This window comes from Geotrypetes seraphini, chromosome 11, assembly GCF_902459505.1.
Source record: "Geotrypetes seraphini chromosome 11, aGeoSer1.1, whole genome shotgun sequence".
Classification (NCBI taxonomy): Eukaryota; Metazoa; Chordata; class Amphibia; order Gymnophiona; family Dermophiidae; genus Geotrypetes; species Geotrypetes seraphini.
Window position 1 is genome coordinate 48,591,098 of NC_047094.1, and position 26,289 is coordinate 48,617,386.

The 26,289-nt window shown below is 45.1% G+C and overlaps 1 protein-coding gene across 7 annotated transcripts in view; it reads left to right on the plus strand.

The window, feature by feature from the left end:
* The window catches only part of CFAP70 (cilia and flagella associated protein 70), a 201,122-nt gene that overhangs the window by 163,835 nt on the left and 10,998 nt on the right, over positions 1-26,289 (plus strand). For 6 of the 7 annotated variants that reach the window (XM_033914698.1, XM_033914699.1, XM_033914697.1 and 3 more), the window contains 5 exons: positions 1,175-1,336; positions 3,161-3,294; positions 5,557-5,709; positions 8,483-8,644; positions 19,183-19,272. In XM_033914698.1, coding sequence (XP_033770589.1) covers positions 1,175-1,336; positions 3,161-3,294; positions 5,557-5,709; positions 8,483-8,644; positions 19,183-19,272 — 701 coding nt within the window. The remainder of the gene's footprint in view (positions 1-1,174; positions 1,337-3,160; positions 3,295-5,556; positions 5,710-8,482; positions 8,645-19,182; positions 19,273-26,289) is intronic. The other variant, XM_033914701.1, reaches the window with a different exon arrangement.

Consider the following 26,289-nt stretch of genomic DNA (forward strand, 5'->3'; position numbering starts at 1 on the left):
AGATGAGGATCCACTAGACTACTAGGAATTTTTGAGTGGTGTCAGGGTGGATGGGAATGGAGGACAGGGGCAGGTCCCTTCTAGGGTTGGTAGTTTGGGATGGAGAGATTTTTTGAAGGGGGAGCTGATCTAAGACAGTGGCTACTGGGACTGCTTGCTGTTCTACCTTATGCAACTACTGCAAGAGTTCACATGTTTCAGCAGTTCTCTGCATCAGAGTTAAATAGCTAATAACCTCATTACCATCCACTTAAATAGTATGTGTGCTGTTATTTAACTCTTTGCATGCCTGGAAAACTAGCACAAACATTGTATTAACTGAGAACTAGCTTTTTGTTTCAGCCCCTCTGTGCCTGCCTCCCTGTCCTGTGATCACTGCTAGAACTAGAGAAAATGCTCCCAGTCTCTCACTAATGATGGTTCTGGCCAACAAGATGAGTAAATCAGAAGCAGGAGATTGATGAAAAGTATTTAAAGAACACACTGGGATTTCTTAATGAAATCTTGATGTGTACTTCTGCCAAACCACCCCAATTATTTTTACTGCATTATGACAGAAAGGCAGTTAGATGCTTGTGAATGGTTTCTGAACAGACACAGCAAACTAAACTGGCTCATTTGGGGAATCGCTCCAGGAGGTCAGAAAAGGGGCTGATGTTGGATGTCTTCCTACTACATTAAAAAAATGCTTCTTTTCATGTACCTTTGATGTTTGGCAGAAATGTGGATGAGAGCCCAGAGTATGCTTCTCCTAGCTCCTTTTTGGCCATCTCAAACTTTATTTCCAGTCTTTTGGGTTTTATCCATCAAGAACCCAATCAAGGCTGACTAGTTTTTACAACCCTGATATTGCAGTCTTGAACCACTTAGCTAGTCTTAAACCAGTTGTTCCTGAAACAAGGAGACTAAAAGTTGAACCACAGGGCCAAAAACAATAAGGCCCTCTTTTACTAAGGTGCGCTAACCAATTAGTGTGCGCTAATCGATTTAGCGCATGCTAAACACTAACACGTGCATATTAGTCTATGGCTGCGTTAGCGTTTAGCGCGTGCTAATTCAATTAGCATGCACTAATCAGTTAGCCCACCTTGGTAAAAGAGGGGGTAAGTGTGTATTGTGCTACCTACCTAACATAATCTGTTTAATTCTCTTGGGGGAATTCTGCTTTTGAAAGGTACGCATGAAATGTCTGATGGGGTTCTGGATACAGCTTCCAAATTTCAGCTTGATTCCACAGACCCATCTGTTAATAGTCAACTGATGGAAGAGGGAACCATTATACTAGAGACAAAATCCCTCTCCCACATCAGCAAGAGTACAACAAAACGCCATAAAGGTGAGATATTTTCTTCAGAGATGTGATTAGTGAGTGGAAGACATTTTTCTTTGTATTTATAATTTTATTTTATTTAGTAGCTTACAGGATTCGGTCTACTTTACAATTATAGTATTTCTTAAAGTAGACCTAAAGCTACAGTATGTCCAGGATTGAGGACCTGGTAGGCACTTACAAGCATGGACATTAAACATTCTGCAGGAGGGACAGAGATAGCCAAAAGAGGAAGGAGTAGCTTTTTATGTCAAAAACAATATTAAAAGGATTGATATGCAGAGGAAAGGAGGCAGCATAGTGCACCATCATATAAAAAAAACCAATGAGGTCTAAAGTTCTCTGTGACTCAGACGGAGGAAATAGGTGAAGATCTGGCTATAGCTATCCAAAAGTTAGGAATGAAGGAAAAGGTACTGCTGCTACTGGAAGAATTTAATCTGTTAGATGTGGATCAGAATATTCCATCCACAAAATCTAAGAAGTATAGAGAGAGAGTTTCAAGTTTTCAAGTTTCAAGTTTTATTAGGAGCACACACAAATAGCTTTAAAGGGTCTCTACTGAGATAATAGTGATAGATCCCACAAGGAAAAGGGGGACACTGGACCCTAGTACTTACTAGTGGTGATAGCATTTCAAATTTCCGTCTGTGAAGGATACCTTTATATCACACCAATGTAAATATATTCACCATTCCCTCTTTCCAAATTGATCCAATTGATGCAATTGTGTGGCTTTAATATGATCTTTAACATATAACGCTACTCCCCCTCCTTTTCTTCCTACCCTGTCTTTCCTGAACAGATTATAGCCCTGTATAACTACATTCCAGTCATGGTTCTCTGTGAACCACGTGTCCGTGATTGCTATTATATCCAACTCCCCTTCTTCCATCACAGTTTCTAGATCCAGAATTTTGTTTCCCATACTTCAAGCATTAGTATATACTGCTTTCCAGACATTGCCCCCTTTTCCCATCCGTGTAGAGGTATTTAGTGATTTACTTACCTGGGAGTTTTGATCACCCTGCCCCATCACTTCTAGTTGAAAGCCCTCTTCAGTAGATTAGCCAACCTATCTGCAAAGATATGCTTGGAGCAATCATTGGTCAGAAAAACTTCCTCCTTGCCGCGATAAGTGTAGTGGCTGCATCTATTTACAATGTAGGCCAGCCTCTGGCCTAGGGAGATGTGTACAGCCGCCTAAGGCTATGCCTAGCCTTAGGCAAGCTTAGGTGGGCTTGTAGGCCTCCTTAGGCTTCCGGAGGCGTCTTCAATATATGCCTGGGGAACATTTTTTTTAAAAACCTGCGTCCCGATTGGCTGGTTAGCTGTAGGACACCTATAGCTGCCTACAATTGGGACGCAGTTTACAGAATCCAGGCCGAAATGTTTTTTTTCCTGAATTGGCCTCTTACTTTTCCTGTTTGTGTCCTGTATTGGCCTCTTACTTTGGTGAGTTTGAACTGCTTAAATCTTGGAAGCTAAACAGAGTCTGGTCTGGTTGATTCCTGTGGTATATGTGTTGTGGCCTATAGAAGACATCAGTCAAACTCTGCTATATTTTGCTAAGAAACAGTATTCAATACCTTGGCAACACTTTGATAACTTATCCCAACATAAAAAATAACTTTTTGCTTATGGATCCCTCCTCTATGCCTATATCTTTTTTCACTGTTATGCTTCAACACAGCAAATGAAACTTTTAAGACTTGCGTAAAGCAGAGCCAATAATCCCATGGTGAAAGAAAGTGGGGAGGTAACTTTTAAGACTTGCAAATCAGGAATCCATAAGCCTGAATATCTGACATGTTTGTCAATTTCCTTCAGTGCCCATTTCAGGAGAAGGAACAAGCACAGAAGGACCTCACATCGTTTCTTCATCCTCTCCTACTGAATCTTTAAAGCATTCCAGTATATTTATGGAGACCTCCAAATTTCTGATAAAAGTCAATGCCATACAGGTCAGTACAGAGAGCCATGTGTGAATGTGTGTAGGTCAGTTTGGAGAATCTCAGTCCATAGAGGTGATTGAATCTTATGATCGTAAGGAAGCCAAACAGGTAGATATGTAAATAGCAAAAGCTAGAAGGATGCTTGGGTGTATAGGGAGAACAAAAGTTGCTGACGTCACCTTTGTATAAATTTTTAGTGAAACAATATTTGGAGTATTATGTGAAGTTCTGGAGACTACACTACCAAAATAATATAAAGCAAATGGTATTCATCCTAAAGTATACCAGGCAGACTTAGGGGAAGATTCTCAGAAACCTAACATCAAGTTTAAATTTTCATTATTTTTTATATACCGTCTATCAAAACAAAGACGGTGTACAATATAAAAAGATTATAAGGGACTGTTAAAATAAGTAAATAAAAGCAATATTTTATCATATATTAAAAAAATACTAGATGGATTTGGATTAACGTACATGAGACGGAAGGAGAGTAGGGGAGTGTACAGTTGCTAAACCTGCTCCTGTGGTTAAGCGGAGCAATATTTTACAGCCCGATTATCAGAATGGCTCACTGTGGTCTTTTCCAAGCTTCCTAGCTGTCTCCGACTCTGACATGCAAATATTGTACAATGAGGTCATTAATATTTATATTAAAATGAGCACTCTGGGCGATTCTCTATCATCACCGGGTGATTCCCTAACCTCGTTGTAGCACATTTGCGGGCAAATTTTTCTGACAGATTCTGAGCTGTCGTAGCCTTATTTTCCAATCAGTGCCTGAATGCTGATTGGCTCAAGCACTGACAGGAAAGTAAGGTTTGACAGCTTAGACCCCCCCTCCCCCACCCCACAAATTTTTTAAAAAAAGAGACCCTCAAATCGAAGATCAGCCGGAGGGATGCCTGACCCCTCCCTATTCTAGGATGAACCGGGAAGGGGAAAATCTGCCATTTTGAAGAGGCGGGCCTTCCGGCCAGAGGGAGTAAGTATTAGAGAATGACACGGGGACAAATTTTTCCCTGTCCCCAAAGGAACTCATTTTCCCGTCCTTGCAAGTTTTTTTCCTATCCCTGCCCCATTTCTGGAAGCTCCGTCCTCATCTGCACAAGGCTTAAACACTTTAAAATCATAAGAGTTCGAGGCTTCTGTGGTTAAAACAAAGCTTACAAGAATGGGCCAGGGACAGGGATAGCACTAAAACTCTAGGCGATTGGGAGGGGAAATTGAGTTCCTTTGTCCTTGTGTAATTTTCTAGTAGGCATCCCTCCAGCCAGTCTTCGTGAAGAAGGTAGGGGAGACAGCAGGGGGGGTGAGGGTTGGCGGAGGGGGGGAGGGGTTGGGTAACAGCGGCGATGGGATGGAGTGAGCATCCCTTCTGCTTTAGGGGTGGGTGGGTTGGGCGACAGTGGCAGTGGGAAGGAGTGGGCATCCCTCCTGCTGCCGGTGGGGTGGTGGGGGATTCTGCAATAGTGGTAGCGGGAGGGAATGGGCATTCCTCCTGCCAATCTTCGATTTGGGGGGTCTCTTCTTAAAAAAAAAAATTTGTGGTATATTCTGCGCATGTGCCGATCGCTATCACCAGCTACTCATCCCATGCAAATTTAGGAATCCTTCACGACTCTCCATGAACCTCATTCACATGCACGGTTTTTAGAGAATGACTCATCTTTTTTTAAATCGTTACATTTATGGCTGCGATAGTGGCCTGTCTGATTTTAGCACGAGTCTTACAGAATCCGCTCCTTAAAGATCTTAATATGTATACCTTGGAAGAAAAGCAGAATAGAGGAGATATAATAGAGACATTTAGATACCTCTGTGGGCAACTGCAAAGGAGGCAAGCCTCTTTCAGTAGAAAGAAAGCTCTGGAATTGGGGTCATAAAAAGGAAAAAGGGGGAAGATTCTGGAGTTCTTTATGCCTATGATAGATTGGTTTTGTTAGCTTCAATGTCTCTAGTGAGGAGCCATCCATTCAACACAATGTAACAAAAGTTTAATGTTTTGACTGTATTTAGTAATTTTGATACCCCGTTTCACTGTCTACCATGGCTAGCAAAATGATCTCAGTACAAAACCTTACCAAAGCCTGGACTGCACTGGCTGCACTGTATCCTTTTCTCTCTACCTTTTCTATTTCTTCATGACCATGTCCATCCTGTATTCTTCATTTCTCTTTCTGATGGAACACTGCTCTGAAGTTTGTGCAATAAATATCAGGGAGAATTGTGACCAGTTTTCCATTCAGGATTTGTTTTTTTCTGTATCAGCTTGTGCAGCGAGTGTTGGCACATGAATTAGTGGCCCCTGAGGGAGGTCGTAGCTGTGAGTATCATATCGTATCAGCCCAGATGCATCTACTAAAGAAGGAGTTTTCTGAAGCTGAAAAGAGTCTATTGGAGGCCATTCAGATCGACTACCAGGTAACTGCCATGTTTTCAGCACTGAATATTAACAGGTAGAATATAGTGCGGGATTTATATTCCTGTATATTCCAGCAGTCAGGTTATCATTTTCCTTCCTAATGCAGTGCCCTTGAAAAGGGAGCAGAAACAAAGTAGTCCAGGATAGCTTCTTCCTATGGTTATGAGAATTCCTCTTTAAAAAACCATCCCAGCCCTGCCCCATTGCACGCATGCATGCAACTTCATCACCTCGATGTCTGCGCACGTGCAGAGGCCCTCCAGAAGCGTCCCCGAGCTCAGAGCCTTTCAAAACCCAGACAAACTGCCAGTTTTTGGAAATCCCTCCAGACACCTGGACAGTTTTCTAAAAAGAGAACATGTCCGGGTTTTCCTGGACATCTGATAACTGCTTCTTCCCAGTATTGTACTTATGGAGAAGGATGATATATATAGATACCAGGTATTCCTCCTCCTCCTTTATAAAGCTTTATGCACCACCCCAAACCTCTTCTCTCATTAGGTTACCATAATGCACTGTATCCTCTCACATTGCCTCAGTATCTATAGCTTGTCTATGAAGATGCTTTGCACCTTTCTTTTCTCTTCTATACCTTCTGTTTCCTTGTCCATGTGCTGGCCCTGCATCTGGGTCCTTGAGAGCCACTGAGGATGTGCTCAGTGACCTTCTCCAATACTTAGGCCCCAATGCAGAAAGGTTTCTCCATGGCTGCTACCGATCATCATAGCAGCCATTGAGAATCCTATGCAAATGCATTACAAGGAGCTCATTAGTATTCTAATGAGCACTCCATGTAATGCACAGCAGGGAAATGCATTGTTTCCTGTGCAAACTTTAATGGCAGAGTGTGAGCTGTTGTAGCCTTACTTTCCTGTTGGTGCCTGAGTGCTGATTGGCTCAAGCACTGATAGGAAAGTAAGGCTTTACAGCTCAAAACCCCCCCCATCCCAATTTTTTTAAAAAGACCCCCCCGATCCCTCTCTCTGTTCATCTGATACCCCCATCTGTCCATAGCTCCCCTGTCCCCCCTCCCGTGACACTCTGATGCCAGGAGCCCACCACAACACACACCCTCAAACTTAAAAAAAATAAAATTGTCAGCAGCGGAAGGGCCTTAGGTGCCTGAGCCAATCAGGGCCTTAGGTTGCGTCAAGTGCATACCAGGATGCACTAGGAAGGGAAAGGTCTGCCATTTTGAAGAGGTGGACCTGTCGGCAGGAGGGATTATGCATCCATCCTGCCTAACTTCAGGTTTAAGGTACAGAGGGGGTTGGGGAAGGCCGGGGGATCAGGGTCTTGTCCTGGTATGGGGAGTTGACCCTGTGGCAGGAGGGATTGGGCATCCCTCCTGCTGATTTTTTTATTTAAGTTTGAGAGGGTGCTAGGGTCCTGGCATCGGGGGGAGGGGGGGCGGGGAGCACACAGCATGTGAGGGGTGTGCAGCTGCAGCAGCTTTGGGGAGTCCCACCAGGTCAGCTGATTAGGGATTCCCCTGCCCCAATCAGCTGAACTGGCAGACAGGAAGAACAAGGGCTGCTTTTTTTCAGGCAGGCATGTGGAGGAGCTGTCCTAGCAATTGCTCTTCTGCAAGAGTCTAAGAGTTCTCTAGTCAGGGGACTAATATAAGGCATCAAAAATAAGTGTTATTTCAAATAATATAAACCTTCACCTGGCTTAGTCAATTGGGAACCTGAGCAGAAGTCCTGTGCTTTTGCATGTAGCTGTTGGTTCTACTGCTCACTCTATTGGTATAGTTTGCCGAAGGCTGTAACTAGAGGTGGGCAAGAGAGCAGCCATTCAGGCACAAAGTCCTTGGGATACAGAAGAATGATGAAATAAAAGTGAGGACAAGCAATGGATGGAAATCCAAAAAGAGTGCTACCCTCTGGGTTGAAGGAAAAAGAGAGAAGAAGAGCACCAGAGATGGGTTGGAAGAAGAGAGAGATGGAAGTCAGAGAGTGAGGACAAATAGAATGTCACATAATATTTCATTGTTACTCCTAATATTCTTTCAGGGTTAATCCTTTGGGCACTTGGAGGGTCCTGACAATTATTTCACTGCACTTAGGCCAGTGCCCTGGGAGGGTCAGAACAGACTGTTCTCACTAATATGGTTAAAGCTAGAGCTGGGGCTTAGCCTTGGTACTGATTTGTTCCTTCTATGTTCTCAAGCCAGAATTGGAGGGTCCTATCCTGTGGTGTAGTCAAAACAGCCAATTTTGGGTGGCTGTGAGTCTAAAGTTTGGGGCATGAAATTTTCTCTTTGCCCATGGTCCAGCATCTCTCTCTCCACTCCCCTGATGGTGATCTAGCATTTCTTCTGTTCTCTCACTCCCCCCTCCCCCTTGTGTAACTTTTAAATACTTCATTTCGGGAGGTCACTGGCAGTGACTAGCAACTCACAATGAACACACATTGTTCATGCCAGCCCCACAAGCTTCCATCTGATGCAACTTTCTATCTCCGCATTGGTAGGATCATGCCCAGGGGCTGACCCACTTAGTGGGAGATTAGGTTCTGCCCCCAGCATGCTCCATCCTTTCCATTGCTTTGCCCTGCCCTGCCCTGTCCTTTATTATACCCCTGGCACAGCCAATTGGCAACCAGAGGCAAAAGGAGTGACCTCTCCATCCATCCTGTGGCAGTAGGACAGGGAAGATCACTCAGCGGGAGATCACGGCTCATCAGGAGGAGACTTAGCAGATCTATACTAACCCAGTGATCTTTTGTACAGAATCCCAATCTGTACTAACCCACTGATCTTTTGTACAGAATCCTGATGCTTGGGCTCTGACTGGGCACCTGCACTACCTGAATGATAACAAAACAGAGGCAAAAGCATGCTATGAGCGCACTGTCAGTTTTGTAACTGATGCTTCTGAGATGCATCCGGTCTACTTGCGCCTGGGCTCCCTGTATCTGCAGGATGGTGAGGTGAGAATTCTACTACATCTCTATGTGCTATACATGACATGTTGTTCCTATTATTAGGATTCAATTTGTTTGTCTCAAAATTTGTGCTGTTAATACAACTGTAAGTTTTATGTCAAGCTATACCTGCTGTACTGCTGGGTGAATCTTTTCATAAAGGCAGTTAACAGATCTCAATAAATAAATAAAGGAGAATTTTTTTGCTGGTCTTTGCAACACATCTCAAGAGTATGAACACATGGGGCTAAAAAATATCAAGTTATCTGCAGCCACCTGATCAATTGTCTCGGTGATAGACTAATGTTTTCCAGAGGTTTTATTGATTTCCTCATGCGATTTTTTTTCAAACTGCATTTGATTTAATGCTACCTGGTTTCACCCTCAAGCTTTCCCATTATTTTTTGTATTAACATTCAGAGATTTTGCAATTGCCTTGCAACCCAGCAAACAAATATACCATAATTCTTTAGCGTCCCTCCGACCGGCACAGAAATGGATGGGTTTACGTTCCTCTGCTAGCAGGTGTAGACTGACACTAATTTTTGGCTACGGTCCAAGTGGGCTGTGCAGTCCCTCTTACAATTAGTCTTTTCTCAGTCTCCAGCAGGTGGAGTAGAAAGATTGTGCAGTCTGTGCTGAGGTGTTTTGGGCCTGTTGGATCTGATTTAGGGAATCTCTTGTACCTTTTGCTGTCTGGACAGAGCTTGGGGGGATCCTCTCGGGGGTCCTACCAACCACGGGGGTGCCACACTCCAAATGGTTGAGTCCCGACCCCCTTTTCCCCCACCTCCCCAGGTTTTCTGTATTTAGAGGAGCCTCAACTGTACGCCTGGCAACCTGTTCAGCACAGATTACAGTTTAGAGTGCCTTGTGGGGTTTGCTTTCTTGAGACAACTGGTTAACTGTGAGAAGTTTAAAAAAAAAAAAAAAAAAGACACAAGAAATAAACGGAGCATAAACTAATCCTGAGGCCACCGTTTTTGTATGGTGTGGTTGTAAGTGGGTTTTTGGCACATTCAGTATGAGCACTTCAAAGAAGCAGCACAAGTGCATTCTCTGGAGACAAGCAGGGGTAATGCAGGCACACTTGCTGGTAAAGTCCCCTAACTGAGCCTGCATGCGGGTGCTCTCCCTTAGAATCAGTAGAATTTTTTTTTTTCTTTTTTTTTTTCTACTGAGCATGTGTGGATTACCTTGCCTCTAGGACTCCGCTTTACAAATGTCAGGTTTTTCTTTGACCATTGGTTGTGCAGGTTATGGTTCTCCCCTTTCCTTGCCTCTTCAGTAAAAAAAAAGAAACAACCCCTACAAGATTACAGAAATTAGATAGTAGTAGATCTAATAGATGCTGGCATTGTAAGATAGAAGTGGGGACATTAGATCATTTATTATTCTTTTGTCCCTGTATTAATTTTGGAAATTAATTTGGCCCCAAATTAATAAATTATTAGAAAATCATGTTGGACTATCATATGATACAATATTATTTGGAACAACAATGAGAACACAGAGTCCGATATCAGCTAACAATAATAAACTTTTATTAATTCTAACAGGGGTCGCCATTCAGCAAATTACTCAGAATTGGAAAGATTACACTAAATTAAATTACACTTTCTGGTGGAATTCAATTTGTCATATATATAAAATGGAAAAAGTAATGGCATTACAACAAGGTTATATTAAAAAATTTAATAAAATATGGGGACCATTGACAAATTATTCTACTGATCAGATATCATAACACATGTATAGAACATATAGAGGGGGTAGGGAAGGGAAAAATATTGTAATAATAATATGATATAAAATTTTGATAAAGGGTTTCTTTAATTTACAATGTAAGAACATTTATTGATAATTTCAAGTGTTTCTTCATAATTGAATGTAATACATGTATTTCACTTGATGTAAGAATTTAAAAAGAATAAAAATTATTTACAAAAAAAAAAAAAAAAAAGAAACAAAGTAAAATTACATTTTTATCCATCTTTAAATCAAAAAGTGACTAGATTTTTTTTAAAAAATCCCCAAAAACAATCTCAATAGAAAAGAGAAGAAAACCGCCGGGTTTATAAGTCTATTTATTTGCTCCTGTCACTTCGTGGTTCTCAGCAGAGCACCAGCAGTTTTCAAATTCGATGGTCATTAGGACCGCAAAGATGCTCATAATGGATCGCAAAGATGCTCATAAAGATGCTCGACATTTCAGCAGCAGGGAGCTCGCTGGCTATGAAGACATCATCCACAGCCCCTCCCCCTCAGGGCCCAGGTAAGGTACCACCGGGGGAGGAAAGCCCGACAATGCCGCTGCAGTTGCCGTTAAACAAAATTCACATGGCACAAGCGGCCAACGGGAAGAAATCTAAACCGGCTTTGGGGGCATGCCAGATGCCTCCCCTGCCGGCTCTGTCAAAAGCAGCACGAAGCCATCATAAGCAGCCCATGGCTGCTTCCATGTTTCAACAGTCACAGGAGACGCCTCATGTGGGCACTGGTACTACCTTGCAGTCCTCATTTCAGACAGCATTGGATACTGCAGGTACCAATTTATCTTTGATTTCAAATAAAAAATCTTCAAAAAAGGCAGTGTCTCCTTCTCTGGAGGTAAAAAATCCTCCATCTTAGAAATGTTCTTTTTTTTAATTTCAAAAACTTTTATTAAGCCATTCAGAAGCAGTACAATTGCATCAACCAACAGCAAACAATAAACCCATAGAGAATAGTACAAAAATCATGATGTACCCATGATCTTTGGTACAAGCTAGTAACAAGAAAATCTCATGTACTCCCCCTACAAAGTCCCCAAAGTCAAGAAACTGGAGCAGCGGCTGCCTGGGAGCTATGCCAAGAAGAAACATTCTTCTATGCCTCAGTTAGCTCCTGAGCCTGGCTTCTATGACACAATTTTTCACTTTGTTCCAAAATTTTATGAGAGATAGTGCTTCTATTTTTTTCACAGCCTTCTCCCTCTATGGTAGCATCAGCATATCTCACTGTTCTGATTGTGTGGAACAGCAATCTGTGTCACCTCAACTCAGTACTGACTTTATGACCACGACCACAGACATGGCCTGGTCTCCAAGGACTTTGCTTTGCCATTCACCGCAACAGCATATGTCACCTACTCAAGATTGGTATGAGACACCGGAGTCTCCTCTTCTGTCTGATGAACCCCCCCACCCCCACCCAGTCACATCCACCATCTCAAACAGTTCAGCAGGAAGAATACTCATATTCGAAATTTCTTCAGAAAGTTTCTACTCTGCTTAGTCTTAGCCAGGCTATCACTTCGCCTAATAGAAAAGACTTTTATGCAATTCTTCAATCTTGCCAGACCCCATCCAAAGGTCTGATTACTCTACCAGTCCATCAAGTGCTTCAGGATTTACAGCTAGCTAACTGGCAGAAACCACATTCAATTTCCACAGCGTCCAGACGATTTGAGCTAAAATATTGGGTTCAAAAAGCACCTGGGTATGATCTTCAGCAATTCCTGCATCACTCAATGGTTTCAGAATCTGCCATTCATAAATCAAAGGTTTCAAAAACCCAATTCCATTCTCCTGCAAAAGAGCATCGCTTCCTGGATTCCATTGGACGAAAGATGTACCAAGGCTCCATGTTAACTTCAAAAATCATGGCTCACCAGTTGCAGATTTTGCACTTCTAGCACTCCATCCTACAACAATTGGAATTGGTTGCTCCAAAGGAGATCCGAAATCTTCACATAGCATTGCAGGAGTCTACATTTCATCTCATAAAAACAAATTATGATTCCTATGATTTGACCTCCCAAGTGACTGCAGTGGCTATTGCAGTATGTCGTGCAGCTTGGCTCAAGGCTTTGGACCTCAGGATTGATCTACGTGTCAGATTGGCAGATGCTTCCTGTCTAAGTAATAGTTTGTTTGGAGAAAAGGTGAAAGCTACAGTGTCACAACTTACAAAGGACTCCAAGGCCATGTGTGAGCTTTCCACACACATGGTGGACCAAGCCCAGCCTTACCGTAGATCAGTGTCCCAACCATCTTATCGCAGAACATACCATCAACAGTTTTTTCAGCAATACTATCATCGCAGACACTACACTCCTTATTCCAGGTCAGTTCCTCTTGAGGACAAAAGGGTCCGTGTTTTCACAAAAACAATTTCCAATGGGAACATAAGCAACCATCAGCTACACAACTTTCTCCTCTTAAGCAAACTCCTACTTTTTTACCTGCTACCAGTAGGGGGGCGGCTAACCAGTTTTTTCCCAGCATGGTCAATCACATCAGACTCTTGGATTCTCAGGATAATTTCTCAACGGTACTCCCTCAATTTTTTTTCAACCCATCCTCAATGTCATCTCTCGCCTCCATCAATATATTCTGCAATTAACAAAGGAGATTTCCCTATTACTCCAAAACAATGCCATAGAGCAGTGGTATCAAATTCGCAGCCCACCAGGTACTATTTTGATGCCCTTGGTATGTTTTATCATAATCACAAACGTAAAATAAAACAGTTTCTCGATTATATGTGTCTTTAACTATAAATTACAATATTATTATTAAGACTTAGCCAAAAGAAAAGATTTATAAGTTATAAAGAGTTTTACCTGATGCAAAATTGTCATTTCTTTAATAAGACATTAACTATTTTTTTCTGAGGCCCTCCTAGTACCTACAAATCTAAAATGTGGCCCTGCAAAGGGTTTTAGTTTGAGACCACTGCCTTAGAGGAAGTCCCGGAACAACAACATTACCAAGGATTCTATTCAAAATTTTTCCTCATTCCCAAGAAAACTCATAATCTCCGTTCAATTTTGGATCTTCATCCATTTAATATTTTCCTTGAGAGAAAAATTTCACATTTCACTCCCAGCAATTCCGCTTCTTCTTCAACAACACGACTGGTTAGCCGCCCTTGATCTCAAGGATGCTTACACTTGCATCCCGATTCTTCCTTCCCATCAGAAATTTCTCAGATTTAAATTCCTGAACAAGCATTATCAGTACAAGGTTCCACTCTTCAGTCTAGCTTCTGCTCCACGTGTTTTCACAAAGTGTCTAGTGGTAGTGGCGGCTGATCTCAGAAGACTAGCAGTAGTGGCGGCCGATCTCAGAAGACACCACCACATGGTATTCCCTTATCTGGACGACTGGCTCCTTGTAGCACATACCAGGGAACAGTTGCTTCTTACAATTCAAGCCACAGTGCACTCGTTACAACAGCTGGGATTCATCATCAGTTTCTAGAAATCCAATTTTCAGCCGGCCCACAATCTCAGGTTTATAAGAGCCTACTTAGACACAGTCTCAGCCAGAGCTTACCTACCAGAAGAACAGCATCAAGCAATCATTGCACTTGCACAGCACATAATTCAAAGTGCAACACTACCATCATATGAAATCTTGCGTCTCCTAGGCCACATGGCGGCAACCCTGGCTTTAGTCCCACATGCCAGACTTCACATGCACCCTCTGCAATGGCATCTCAAGCTCAACTGGACTCAGAGCACTCAATATTTGGCAACCCTAATCCCTTTGCCAACCAAGGTCAAAGCCTCTCTTTCCTGGTGGATCCACTCTCCATGCCTCAGGTAAGGCTGTCCATTCTAGTCTTAGCCACAGCTACTCACTATCACAACAGATGCCTCAAACAAAAGTTGGGGAGCACATCTCAACTCCCTCCAGACTCAGGGTCTATGGTCAGACAAAGAAACACTGTTGCATATCAATCTTCTAGAAATTCGAGCAATTTATTATTTACTTTGAGCGTTCATTCTTTGGATTCGCAACACACAACTTTTGATTCAAACCGACAACCAAGTGGCCATGTTCTACCTGAACAACAAACAAGGAGGCTCAGGGTCCCTACTCCTTTGCAGAGAAGCTTACCATCTATGGACCCTCGCTCTTTCCCTTTCCACAGACATACAAGCAGTATACATTCCAGAGAAAATGAACACCATTGCAGATTCCCTCAGCTACAAGCTAGATTCTCATGAGTGAACTTTGCACCCAGGTAGTGCACAGCATTTTTCACCAATGGGGTACCCCCGCAATAAATCTATTTGCTTTGGAAATCAGTGCTTAATGAACGACTACTTTGAAAAATTGCGAGCCTTGGACTCATGTGGATTAAAAACTGGCTGGGCTGTGGATTAAAAATAATGGGCTTTGAGTCTGGATTTGAATACTGCGAGAGACAGAGTTTGATGTACCGAGTCAGGCAATTTGTTCCAGGTATACAGTGCAGCAAAGTAGAAAGGACAGAGTCTAGAGTTGGCCACAGAGGAGAAGGGTACAGATAACAGAAACTTATCTGATGAGTGGATAATGGGATAGGAAACAGAGTGTGGGAGTAAATGGACAATACTCAGACTGGAAAAGCATCTGCAGTGGAGTGCCGCAGGGTTTGATGCATGGGCCCGTGCTCTTCAACATATTTATAAACGATCTGGAAATTGGCACAATGAGTAGTGAAGACGCAGGAGGATTTCGAAGATCTGCAACGTGACATAAACATGCTCAAGAAATGGGCTGTGGCATGGCAAATGAGGTTTAATGTGGATAAGTGTAAGGTGATGCATGTCAGTAACAAGAATCTTATACATGAATACAGGATGTCTGGGGCGGTACTTGGAGAGACCCCCCAAGAAAGAGACTTGGGAGTACTGGTTGACAAGTCAATGAAGCCGTCCACGCAATGCGCGGCATCGGCAAAAAGGGCGAAACAGAATGCTAGGAATGATTAAGAAAGGGATCACAAATAGATCGTAGAAGGTACACCCTCACCTGGAATACTGCATCCAGGACTGGTCACCGTACATGAAGAAGGACACGGTACTACTCGAAAGGGTCCAGAGAAGAGCGACTAAAATGGTTAAGGGGCTGGAGGAGTTGCCGTACAGTGAGAGATTAGAGAAACTGAGAGGGGATATGATCAAAACATTCAAGATACTGAAGGTAATAGACTTAGTAGATAAAGACAGGCTGTTCACCTTCTCCAAGGTAGAGAGAACGAGAGGGCACTCTCTAAAGTTAAAAGGGGATAGATTCAGTACAAATATAAGGAAGATCTTTTTCACCCAGAGAGTGGTGGAAAACTGGAATGCTCTCCTGGAGGCTGTTATAGGGGAAAACATCCTCCAGGGATTCAAGACAAAATTAGACAAGTTCCTGCTGAACCGGAACGTACACAGGTAGGGCTGGTCTCAGTTAGGGCACTGGTCTTTGACCTAGGGGCCGCTGCAGGAGCGGACTGCTGGGCATGATGGACCACTGGTCTGACCCAGCAGTGGCAATTCTTATGTTCTTACCCAGTATTGGTCCCTAAGACCTGCTCCTCATGCAGTCGCAAGAGATGCATTTTCCATACCATGGAATCTCACCCTACTCTACACTTTTCCTCCAACTCCATTGATCTGTAAGGTTCTTCAAAAAAGCTTCAGGGATGGAGCCCAGCTGATTCTCATTACGTCTTGCTGGCCCAGACAGATCTGGTACCCAATACTCCTGGACCTTCTGGACACTCTTCCACTTCTGTTAGGAGATCACCCCTCTCTTCTCTCCCAGCAGAATAGTCACCTGTTGCATCCCAATCTTTGCAGCCTCAATCTCACAGCATGGAAATTGAACGGACAATTCTTGCGGAGCTCACAGTATTTTAATCAGTAAAAAAAAGTTCTCCTTGCAGCAAGAAGACCATCTATAAGAAAGTCTTATCAGTTGAAATGGAAGTGGTTTTCCATATGGGCACATTCACAAGCTAAAGACCCTCATTCATGCACTTATTACTTCTCACCTAGATTATTGCAACCTGCTTCTCATTGGCCTTACACTAAACCAGTGTTTTTCAACCTTTTTTGGGCAAAGGCACACTTGTTTCATGAAAAAAATCACGAGGCACACCACCATTAGAAAAAGTTAAAAAATTTAACTGTGCCTATATTGACTATATATAAATATATAGGAATCAAATAAACACAAAGAAAGTATTTTATAATGCTGCCACCACCACTGGGGAATAGGCTGCCACTGCCGCCATCGGGAACAGGTCGGCACCGAGTTCTCCCTGCTTCTCTTCCCCGCAGGGCCGACCAACTCTCGCCACCCGTCGTCAATTCTAACGTCGGAGAGGACGTTCTAGGCCAGCCAGGCAGCGATTGGCTGGCCCAGAACGTCCTCTCCGATGTCAGAATTGACGCAAGTGTCGAGAGTTGGCCAGCCCCACAGGGAAAAGCAGGGAGAACTTGGCGCCGGCTGTTCCCGATGGCGGCGGTGGCACTCAAGTGGCTAAAGAGCCGCAGTTTGCCGGCCTAGAGACAACACTGGAGGGTGGCCAGCTGTGCAACCCCCTTGGGACGTAAACCCGGGGTGGGGCAGACCGCCCCCCCCCACCCTGGTATGCCACTATCTGTACCTCACTCCCTCCCTATGACCAAAAATTCTTTCTTCTATTCCCCGTGTACACAACCATCTCTTTCCCTCCCTTCCTCTCTCCAAAGTCCATGCCTTCTGTGTCCAAACACTCATTCCCTCCCCACCTCAGCATCTCTTTCCCTCCCTTCCTCTCTCCCAAGTCCATGCCTTCTGTGTCCAAAAACCATTCCCTCCCCCACCTCAGCATCTCTTTCCCTCCCTTCCTCTCTCCCAAGTCCATTTCTTCTGTGTCCAAAAACGCATTCCCTCCCCCACCTCAGCATCTCTTTCCCTCCCTTCCTCTCTCCCAAGTCCATGCCTTCTGTGTCCAAAAACCCATTCCCTCCCCCACCTCAGCATCTCTTTCCCTCCCTTCCTCTCTCTCCCAAGTCCATTTCTTCTGTGTCCAAATACCCATTCCCTCCCCCACCTCAGCATCTCTTTCCCTCCCTTCCTCTCTCCCAAGTCCATTTCTTCTGTGTCCAAATACCCATTCCCTCCCCCACCTCAGCATCTCTTTCCCTCCCTTCCTCTCTCCCAAGTCCATTTCTTCTGTGTCCAAATACCCATTCCCTCCCCCACCTCAGCATCTCTTTCCCTCCCTTCCTCTCTCCCAAGTCCATTTCTTCTGTGTCCAAAAACGCATTCCCTCCCCCACCTCAGCATCTCTTTCCCTCCCTTCCTCTCTCCCAAGTTCATGCCTTGTGTCCAAAACGCACTCCCTCCCCCCTTTTGTGTTCCGTGTTTGCCTCCCAGCCCATCTTTGCAACTTGCTCAGCAAAACGAAGCTCAAGCCGCGAGGCTTGTCTTCTGCTTCCTGCCTGCCCTGCCGCGCACAAATAGCCGAACGGAAGTATTCTCCGACGTCAGCGCTGACGTCGGAGGGCAGGCTTTGCTTAAGGAACAGAAGATGAGCCTCGCGGCTCGAGATGTATTGAACTCCGCGGGTCCTCCGTCCAGCTCTCTCCTGTCCACGTGGGGCGGACCGCCCCTCTCCCTAGACTGGTGGTACTGCCCTGATGGCGGCCCTGACCGTACGGCACACCAGGCAACATCTCGCGGCACACTAGTGTGCCGCGGAACAGCGGTTGAAAAACACTGCACTAAACAATCTCTCTCTCCTTCAATCTGTTCAGAATTTTGCTGCATGCCTCATATTCCGCCAATGTCTCTATGCCAACATTACTCCTCTCCTCAAGTCACTTCATTGGCTCCCTATCTGTTTCCACATCAAACTTTTAATGACTTACATGTGTATTCGCTCTACAGCTCCTCAGTATCTCTCCTCTTCCCCCACTCTATCCCTGGGCACTCCACTCATCAGATAAGTTTCTGTTATCTGTACCCTTCTCCTCTGTGGCCAACTCTAGACTCTGTCCTTTCTACTTTGCTGCACTGTATACCTGGAACAAATTGCCTGACTCGGTACATCAAACTCTGTCTCTCGCAGTATTCAAATCCAGACTCAAAGCCCATTATTTTGAAGCTGCTTTCAATTTCAAACTCCAACCCACCCGCTAAGCACCAATATCTTATAATTCCCCCACCTCAGCATTGTGTATAGATGCACCTTCTTGTCCAGTTTATCTGTCTTAACTAGATTGTAAGCTCTTTTGAGCAGGGACTGTCTCTTCTATGTTTTGATGTACAGTGCTGCATATGTCTAGTAGTGCTGTAGAAATGATAAGTAGTGGTTGTAGTATTAGAAACTGCTAGTGCAGCTTTGTTAAAGGAGCCCAAAGGCATAAAATCCTGGACATCAGGTGCAAGTTTTAAATGTCATGGCCTATATTACTTTTTTTTTTTAAACAGAATGCTCTTTGGCATAACCTTTAGGCATTATAAAATCTTAAGATTTATTTTTTTTTTACATTGTTTAGGGCCATCGCATCTCACTGTGCTGCATTCAGATTACAATAGCTGAACATTCAGGGGCAGGAAGTTTATTGCTTTAACTAAGTTTTGAATGTCAAAGTAACCTGTTCTGGGCCCCTGGGGAGGAAGGGCTATAAAAACGAATAAATAAATAAATCATCCTCCAAGTCACCTTGACTAATAGCAGATTACTACCAAGGATTTTAATGTCAGCTAAATGGGACATTTTGTAATGATGTTGTTTTTGGTTGGCAGTATGAAAAGGCAAAGTACATCTACCTACTGGCCTGTAAGAACTCGCCATCCTGTCTTTCATGGCTGGGTGTAGGAATCTCTTGCTACAGGGTAAGAGCCAGGGTTTGATATTTGTTTTGATGAGTGGTAAATAAAAGATGAACTATGAACTATGTAACTATCCATAGTAAAGTGTAAGTAATATGGGGCAGGATATCCAACGAAACTCGTAGTGAAGGGCGAGGGAAACATAGCAGGTTACTCAGGGAAGCCATGGATGATGCAGGGGCAGAAGTTCATTTATCCCAGGACAAGCAGGCAGCATATTCTTGACTGATGGGTGACGGCACCGACGGAGCCCCGGTACAGACAATTTTAGAGTGATTGCACTCTAAGAACTTGGAAAGTTCTAGTAGGCCGCACTGCGCACCTGCGCGAGTGCCTTCCCACCCGACAGAGGCGCGCAGTCCCCAGTTTCTTAGTTTCCGCGGAGCTAAGAAGACGCGTTTTCAACGGCTGTTGAAACCTTTTTCTACTTTTCGCCTTCCCGCTCGCGTAAACCGTTTTGGAAATTAATATTTCCCCTTATTTTCTTATTTTCTTTAAAAAAAAAAAAAAAATTTTCTTTTCTTCTTTTTTCGGGTTCGCCCCGGCGGGGCCTGCTGCCACCATCGAGGCCTCGGCCTTCGATTTGGCAGAAGCCGTCTTTACGTTCATGCCCCCCCAACCCGGATTTAAGAAGTGCCAGCGGTGCGCGAGGCCCATTTCTCTCACTGACCCGCACAACTGGTGTTTACAGTGCCTGGGTCCTGACCATCCGAGAGCGTCCACCTGCACCTGCTGTGCCACTCTCAAAAAGAGAACTTTAAAAAACCGACAGATCCAACAGCGGTTATTATTTGGTACCGATATGTCGGTATTCGACGGCCCTGGCTCCGACTTCGGCACCGACGCAGTCAGCACCTACCTCATCGACACCGCGTGACACCGCGCCGGCGTCGCATCCCTCAGGTAAGCCGGCTAAGAAGCCTTCCCCGTTGGAGCGTCCTCCGGTCTCAGTAGCAGCGAGCCCAGTCCTGCCGACCTCGAGGCGCCCACGGAAGCGCTCCGCTCCGATTGAGGTAAGCCCCTCGACATCGGGTTCCTCTTCGGAGTGTAGAGCGGCACCAAGGTACCGCAGAAGAAAAAATGGGTTACCGGTGCCTTCCCTGGATGAGCGAATTGCCGCCGTCCTGCAGGCTCCAGTCAAGGAAGCAATTACAGCAGCTCCTTCCTGCATCTTTTACAACCGAACCTTCCATTCCCGGTCCGGTCTGAGCCACCGGTACCGGCGGTGGAACAGCCTCTTTTATCGGCATCCACTCTGTCGGTATCGGTGCATTCGGCTTCATCGGTATCCATGCCGACCTTAGCGCCAGAACCCAGGTCCTTACACCAGGCTGTGCAAACTTCAGCACCGACACAGCCTATCACATCTCCCGGTACCGTTTCCCAGAGGTCTGGTAAGTCGATTCGCAAAACTCGACATCTGGAACCCTCCACTCCGGAGTCCCGGGGACCGCAGCTTTCAAGTAAGAGACCCTGATCTGTGGGGTGACTCAGAGGAACCTCTTCTCTCTGAGGGGGAGTGTTCATCGGGGGACGAGGATCCTTCTCTTTTAGATCCATCCTCTAAGCCTGATGCAACCTCTTTCACCTCTTTTCTTAAAGAGATGTGTGACTCCCTCTCTATTCCCTTGGAGGCTGAATCTAAAAAATCCAAAGCATTTCTCGACGCACTGGATTTTGACCAGCCTCCAAGGGAATTTCTGAAATTGCCTCTCCATGATATACTAAGAGAGACTTTCTACAAAAATCTAGAGACACCTTTGACCGTCCCAGGAGCTCCCCGCAAACTGGACTCCTTATATAAGGTCATACCTATTCCGGGCTTTGACAAACCACAACTCCCTCATGAATCCCTTTTAGTGGAATCCACTTTAAAGAAATCCACGGGAGCTAGTGTGTAAGCCTCTGTCCCTCCTGGCAGAGAAGGTAAGGCCATGGATAAGTTTGGCAAAAGGTTATATCAGAATGCGATGCTGGCTAATAGATCAGGGAATTATGCTTTCCATTTTTCATTCTATCTTAAGCATCTCATTCAGACTTTGTCCACTTTTGAAAAGTACCTCCCTGACCGAAAAAGATCTGCCTTTCGCCAAACTTCTTCATCGCTCTTACAACTTCGTAAGTTCATGGTCAGAATCGATCTATGACACCTTTGAGCTGACCTCTTGAGGCACGGCTATGTCGGTAGCCATGCATCGACTAGCATGGCTCAGAGTTTTCAGAACTTGATGTCAATCATCAAGATCGACTGGCTAATGCACCTTGCCTGGGGGATGAGCTGTTTGGAGAATCCATGGACTTCCACTACCCAAAAGCTCTCAGCTCATGAGACTAGGTGGGATACTCTCCTCAAAACAAAAAAAAAGACCCCACCCACCAGGCCCTTTCGCCAGCAATCGGCCTACCAGCGTCGATTTGTGGCTCGTCCTCTGCCACCGGCCCCTCAACAACCCAGGCGTCAGAGGCAACAACAGAGGCAAAACACCAGACCAGCTCAGCAGCAACAACAAGTGAAGCCTCCTCCTCCACAGAAATCCTCACAACCCTTTTGACTTGGTTCTCCATGACATAGCCCAGTATCCACCATCTACCCATCTTCTACTGCCCATAGGAGGACGCCTTGCTCATTATATTCAGCCGTTGGGAAAATTATCACCTCGGTTCAGTGGGTCCTCAACATCATCCGCCACGGCTACTCTCTCAACTTTCAGACTCTGCCTACCCAAAGTCTGCCAAAAGAGTCTGCTTTGAACACTCCTCAGTCTTCCCTCCTTCTTCAAGAGGTTCAATCCCTCCTCCTTCTGAACGCCATAGAGGAGGTTCCTCCTAGATCAGCAGGGACAGGGATTCTACTCTCGTTATTTTCTAGTCCCCAAAAAAACAGGAGATCTCAGACCCATCCTAGATCTTCGCGATCTCAACAAAATGGCTTGGTCAAATGAGAAATTCAAAATGCTTTCTCTGGCCACTCTTTATCCTCTTCTCACTCAGGGCGGACTGGCTAATGCTCCCTCGATCTCAAAGAGGCATATACTCACATACCGGTCAATCTGGCCTCCAGACAGTACCTCCGTTTCATGATCCATCATTGTCATTACCAATACAAGGTGCTACCTTACGGTCTTGCCTCCTCTCCAAGAGTGTTCACCAAATGTTTTGATTGTGGTGGCTGCCTTTCTACGTTCTCACCACCTTTAAGTCTTTCCTTACCTGGACGATTGGTTAATCAAGGCACCAATCATCTCAGACAGTACTTCTGGCCACCAACCAAACCATCCTGTTTCTACGACTTCTGGGGTTCGAGATCAATCTACCCAAATCTCATCTCATCCCTACTCAGAGACTTCAGTTCATTGGAGCGGTATGGACCACAGTCCTCATGAGAGCGTTCCTGCCGTCCAACCATCTTCAAACTCTTCAGTCTCTATGTCAGCAGGTACTTCCTCAACGTTCCTTCTCTGCCAATGCAAATGATGATACTCTTGGGTCACATGGCCTCCACAGTTCATGTCACACCCTTCGCACGTCTTCACCTGCGCACTCCTTCAATGGACCCTAGCTACTCAGTGGTCCCAAGCAATGGATCCCTGCTCCACGGACACATATCTGTGACATTGTCTCTTCGTCAGTCTCTGCAATGGTGGTTGATATCCTCAAATCTCTCCAGAGGTCTTCTGTTCCATCTGCCTCCTCATCAACTTATCATCACCACCGACGCCTCCCCTTACGCTGGGGAGCTCATTTGAACGAAGTTCCAAACTCAAGGTCTTTGGACAGACCAGGAAAAGAAGCACCACATCAATTATCCTGGAACTCCAGAGCGATGTTTTATGCCCTCAAAGCCTTCCAACATCTTCTCTTTCCTCCAGTCCTCCTGCTGTGCACAGACAATCAAGTTGCAATGTACTACATCAACAAGCAGGGTGGGACAGGCTCTCGCCTCTTGTGCCAAGAAGCCCAGAAAATTTGGGCTTGGGCCACAGATCACAACTCTTCCTGAAGGCAATCTACATTCAGGGCGAACAGAATTCCTTGGCAGACAAACTCAGCAGAATTCTCCAGCCTCACGAGTGGACTCTCGATTCTCTAACTCTACAGTCTAATCTTCGCTCAGTGGGGGCACTCCTCAGATAGACCTATTTGCAGCTCCTCACAATCACCAGCTGCCCTCTTCTGCTCCAGACTCTACTCTCCTCACCGTCTGACAGCGGATGTATTTCTCCTCGATTGGTCCAATCTGTTCCTGTATGCTTTCCCTCTGCTACCTCTCATGTTACGAACCTTGTTTCAAGCTCAAGAGGGAACAGGCCACCATGATTCTCATCGCTCCACGCTGGCCCAGATAACATTGGTTCTCCTCTTCTACTTCAACTCAGTTCCAGGGAGCCTATTCTTCTTCCATTTGTTTCCTTCTCTGCTTACACAGCATCAGGAGACCCTTCCTGCATCCCAACCCTCCAGTCTCTGCACCTGACAGCTTGGTATCTCTCGGGCTGACTTCAAATGATACTTTGTTATCTCAGGCCCGTTTCGTTTCCTATTCTGGATGCCTCCAGGAAACCTGCAACTCTGCAATGTTATCATCAGAAAGTGGACAAGATTTTCTTCCTGGTGTCTTCTCATCATCATAATCCTACGTCCCTTGCAGTGGCGACTTTGTTGGATTACCTTCTCTCCTTTGTCTGACCTCTGGTCTCAAGTCTACCTTCCTCTAGTGTCACCTCAGTGCTATTGCTGCTTTTCATGAGCCAGTTCATGGGAAACTCCTTTCAGCTCATCCCTTGGTTTCCAGATTCATGCGGGGTCTTTTCAATGTGAAACACCTCCCTTAAAGCACCCCCTGTAGTCTGTGATCTCAATGTGGTTCTCTCCGCCTTAATGAAGCCTCCGTTTGAACCTTTGGCTATGACTTCTTTCAAGTTTCTCACTTGGAAAGTGGTCTTCCTTATTGCTCTAACCTCTGCCAGGAGGGTCAGTGAGCTACATGCACTAGTTGCGGATCCACCTTTTACAAATCTTTCATCATGACAAGGTGGTTCTGCGTACACATCCAAAGTTTCTCCCTAAGGTTGTCTCTGAATTCCATCTCAACCAATCGATAGTTCTGCCTGTCTTCTTTCTGAAACCTCACTCTCATTCTGGAGAACAGGCTCTGCATACTTTGGACTGTAAGAGGGCTCTAGCTTACTATTTAGAGCGTACTAAGCCCCACAGATCAATTCCCCAACTCTTTCTGTCCTTTGATCCGAATAAGTTGGGACGTCCTGTTTCTAAACATACGTTGTCTAATTGGCTTGCAGCGTGCATTTCATTCTGTTATGCTCAGACCGGGCTGACACTGGAAGGTTCTGTCACGGCCCATAGAGTTCGAGCTATGGCAGCATCTGTGGCTTTCCTTCGTTCCACTCCTATTGAGGAAATCTGCAAGGCTGCTACTTGGTCCCTCAGTTCATACTTTTACATCTCACTATTGTCTGGATGCATTCTCCAGACGGGATGGACACTTCGGCCAATCTGTTTATGCAAAATTTGTTTTCCTAATGGCCAACCCTTCCCTCATCCCTCTTTTTGTTAGCTTGGAGGTCACCCATCAGTCAAGAATATGCTGCCTGCTTGTCTTGGGATTCTTAAAGCACAGTTACTCTACCGTAACAGGTGTTATCCAGGGACAACAGGCAGATATTCTTGCATCCCACCCACCTCCCCGGGTTGGCTTCTTAGCTGGCTTATCCTAACTGGGACCCGCGCGCCTCTGTCGGGCGGGAAGGCACCTCGTGCCGTGCGCGGTGCGGCCTACTAGAACTTTCCAAGTTCTTAGAGTGCAATCACTCTAAAATTGTCCGTACCGGGGCTCCGTCGGTGCCGTCACCCCATCAGTCAAGAATATTCTGCCTGCTGTCCTGGATAACACCTGTTACGGTAAGTAACTGTGCTATTAAGATCCTCTAAACAAAATATTGAAAAGCCTTCAAACAGGGAGGGGAAGTTACACAGTGGGGAATCCACTTCAAAAGTTATAGGAGCTGATATAGGTGGACCCTGTGGTAAGCTGGCCAGAGGCAGCAATGGTTATAGGCTTATGAATGATCCATTAATGGAAGGTTTCTTCCCTCTCCATAGACAATGTTCTTTGACAACTGGTGGACATGTGGACTTGACAATGAAGCCGACGGCACAGTGCGCAACAGCCGCTAAAAAGCAAATAGAATGCTAGGCATAATCAAGAAGGGTATTACAACAAGGACAAAAGAAGTTATCCTGCCATTGTATCGGGCGATGGTGCGCCCGCATCTGGAATACTGCGTCCAATATTGGTCTCCATACCTTAGGAAGGATATGGCGTTACTCGAGAGGGTTCAGAGGAGAGCGACACGCTTGATAAAAGGGATGGAAAACCTCTCATACGCTGAGAGATTGGAGAAACTGGGTCTCTTTTCCTGGAGAAGAGGAGACTTAGAGGGGATATGATAGAGACTTATAAGATCATGAAGGGCATTAGAGAGAGTAGAGAAGGACAGATTCTTCAAACTTTCGAAAAAATAAAAGAACAAGAGGACACTTGGAAAAGTTGAAAGGGGACAGATTTAAAACGAATGCTAGGAAGTTCTTCTTTACCCAACGAGTGGTGGACACCTGGAATGCGCTTCCAGAGGGAGTAATAGGGCAGGGTACAGTACAGGGGTTTAAGAAAGGATTGGACAATTTCCTGCTGGAAAAGGGGATAGAGGGTATAAATAGAGGATTACTGCACAGGTCCTGGACCTGTGGGGCCGCCCGCGTGAGCGGACTGCTGGGCATGATGGACCTCAGGTCTGACCCAGCAGAGGCATTGGCTTATGTTCTTATGTTCTTATGGTGCAAGTACTGATTTTGGAAGAATTCTGCACCACTGCACAAATACAGAATTTCTGCAGAATTCCCCCACCTCTACAGACTGTACAGCATTCTGTGCAAGTCTACTTTTGCAGTGCAGAGTGGTACAGATGTTCCCTTTTTCAGCTGCCTCTCTTTCTTCAAGCA